This window comes from Pyrus communis, chromosome 9 (assembly GCF_041283825.1).
Source record: "Pyrus communis isolate YQ-2024b chromosome 9, ASM4128382v1, whole genome shotgun sequence".
NCBI lineage: Eukaryota > Viridiplantae > Streptophyta > Magnoliopsida > Rosales > Rosaceae > Pyrus > Pyrus communis.
This window is the reverse complement of record NC_142573.1, coordinates 6822196-6825000: the sequence shown is the minus strand read 5'-3', so window position 1 is coordinate 6825000 and position 2805 is coordinate 6822196. Positions and strand designations below refer to the sequence as shown.

Here is a 2805-nt window from a genome sequence, read left to right as displayed (position 1 = left end):
CAAAGATTTATTTAAGAAGTTTGGAATGCTCGAATGCAAGCCAATTTTGACACCGATGGAACCAAACGACAAAATGTGTGCACATGAAGGAAAAGATTTGGAAGATGCGACAATGTATCGACAATTGGTAGGTAGTCTGATCTACTTAACCTTGACTCGACCTGACATTTCTTATGCAGTTGGTGTGATGAGTCGGTACATGCAAAATCCAAAAAAGCCTCATTTGGAAGCAGTTCGACGAATACTGAGATATGTGAAGAGTACAATTGACTATGGTCTTTTGTACAAGAAAGGTGAAGACTGCAAGTTAGTTGGTTACTGTGATGCTGACTATGCGGGAGATCATGACACCAGGAGATCAACAACTGAGTATGTGTTTAAGCTTGGTTCTGGAACCATCTCTTGGTGTAGCAAGTGACAGCCAACGGTATATTTGTCAACCACAGAAGCAGAGTATAGAGCAGCAGCAATGGCAGCTCAAGAGAATGCATGGCTGGTACAGTTGATGAGTGATCTACATCAACCAGTAGATTATCCAGTACCATTGTACTGTGATAACCAATCGGCCATTCGCTTGGCGGAAAATCCAGTCTTTCATGCAAGAACTAAACATGTAGAAGTGCACTACCACTTTATCAGAGAAAAGGTTCTACAAGAAGATATTGAGATGAGACAGGTCAAGACGAATGATCAAGTTGCGGACTTGTTCACAAAAAGTTTAAGTACGGGCAAGCTCGAAAATTTTCGCTGTCTGCTCAGCACAGTGCAAAGAATGAGAGCTAACATTGAGGGGGAGTGTTGAGAATCAATGTTAGGTAGAATCAATGTTAGGTATGGTTGAGTGGAAAAAATTAGGTGCAATTAATGGGTTTTGTGTGGTAGCAAATAATCTTAGTTTAATTAAGTGTGTGGTGTAGCTTTCATTTGGTTTGCTATAAATACCCAAGTCCCCAAGCATTGTAATCATCCAAGGAAAAACAAAGCCTAGAGCTAAATAAGAAAAGCTTTGCTAATTAGTTTGTTTTGTGAGCTTTCTTTAAGAGTGTGCTCTATTTTCTTCTTCTTGGGATCATTAGAGTTATCTTGGATACTCTTCTTATTCAACAGAAGGCGTTAATCACCTGAAGACTACTTGCAGTTCAGGCTTGTGGTCATGCTCTGATGATCAAAGTGCATTTCAAGCCAAAATCAACAACCGTGAAACGAATATTCACGAGGATGCACCTGAAGGGGAACATTGTCCATCTCTTTGTACGCGTTGAGAGCGCATTTCCTTCTATAATTAGAGGCTCACAGACTCGTAGAGTCGCTTGTTGAAGTGAGCACGATAAGCACTTTGTATGTACTATTGAAGAAAAACCTCGTCTTCTAAATAAGATCAGTTGTTTTTTAAGTACTTTTTTACAGCATTCGATATGCAGGACTAGACTAGACTAGCTAAATGACTAGATTTCATACGCAATCAAGGAAGAATACGGATATTGTCTTCTAACTTGAAGGATTAAGACGGACAATTCGTACGAGATCAAAATACACATTTAACATTACAAACCAACAAACTTGATAAAGCCCAAGAATTAAAATGTGAGTAAATGAAAGCAGCCATTAGAACTGAAGAAAAATAATTGCTTTATCTTCAAGAAATAAGCAGAATACAGAGAATCTAATAACAACATTCAAAGAAAAAAATACCCAGTAAAGTGTTCATTAACACATAGCAATTCGAGACATTAAAAGCCGTGTAGGAAAAAGCAGTAGGGTTTCTTCAGAACACACTGCTTCAATTTTTGGGTAATTTTTCACTTGATTTCGTGAAATTTCAATCGGGGTTCAGGGTCTCTGTTTTAACCTAGAAATAACCTTTAATTTGTATGATTCAAGATTTAAACTTTGAGGGTCTCTGTTTTAAAGGTTTAAGCTTTTTAGATAAAAAACAGAGCACTAAGTGCGCATAAAAAAAATTCAGTTTTTTTTTTACTGAGGCGTTTTGTTGAACACTTAGTGGGCTTGTTGTAGTTAGCCGAATCAAGTTGTGCACATGTCAATAGGTATTGACATATGCCGGAGCAATCTGATGAATGTTATTGAGAGAATTGGTGGGCACAAAAAAGACGTGTACTAAACATTCAAGGGTCATCGAAATACCTTCACATATATATTTCTTAGACTCCAATTCCAGGTGATGTCAAGACCAATATGGTTCCAATATGCATCTGCCACTTATCTGTATGCATCCAATTGGTAACAGTAGCGGGTTGTGCTCCCCTAAACACTTTGATTTTATTTCATTGAGATTTTCATTCCCTAGTTTTCTAATTCTGTTTTTGGTCCGAAAAATGTTAAGGACATCACATTTAAAAAGACTTATACCATGTGTTTAATAAAGATGAGACCTACTTTTATTAATGAACCTTATCTCAATGGAGAAAGTTGTTCAATGTTATATCTCTAACATCACTAAATAATTAAGCGAAAATTATGGATGCATTGGAATTTATAGATGTGTATCTACAATTACAACATTCATTATGTGACAATGATGATAGGTTGTTAATTCCCAATCCTGTTGCGCGGTCTATAACCCTATCACGCAACCAATAATATATCGGAGGTGTAACATATGCTCAAATATTGATACACATCACTCTTTTTCCTTTTTCTTTTTTTTTTTTTTTTTTCAAACACTAATATACATCATGCCACACATTATTTTCGACTCATTACACAACTAGAGACGGAGCAGGGGCGGACCCACCTTGGGATAAGGTTCCTAAGATTAGAAATCTTCCATGGAAGAGTTGGGTG

The 2805-nt window shown here is 37.0% G+C and overlaps 1 protein-coding gene across 1 annotated transcript in view; it reads left to right on the top strand.

The window, feature by feature from the left end:
- The window catches only part of LOC137740898 (G-type lectin S-receptor-like serine/threonine-protein kinase At2g19130), an 11625-nt gene extending 10232 nt beyond the window's left edge, over window positions 1–1393 (top strand). Inside the window, exon 3 of the mRNA XM_088700420.1 lies at window positions 1111–1393. Within this exon, the coding sequence (XP_088556546.1) occupies window positions 1111–1262 (152 nt within the window). The 3' untranslated portion in view covers window positions 1263–1393. The remainder of the gene's footprint in view (window positions 1–1110) is intronic.
- Window positions 1394–2805: the final 1412 nt, after the last annotated feature.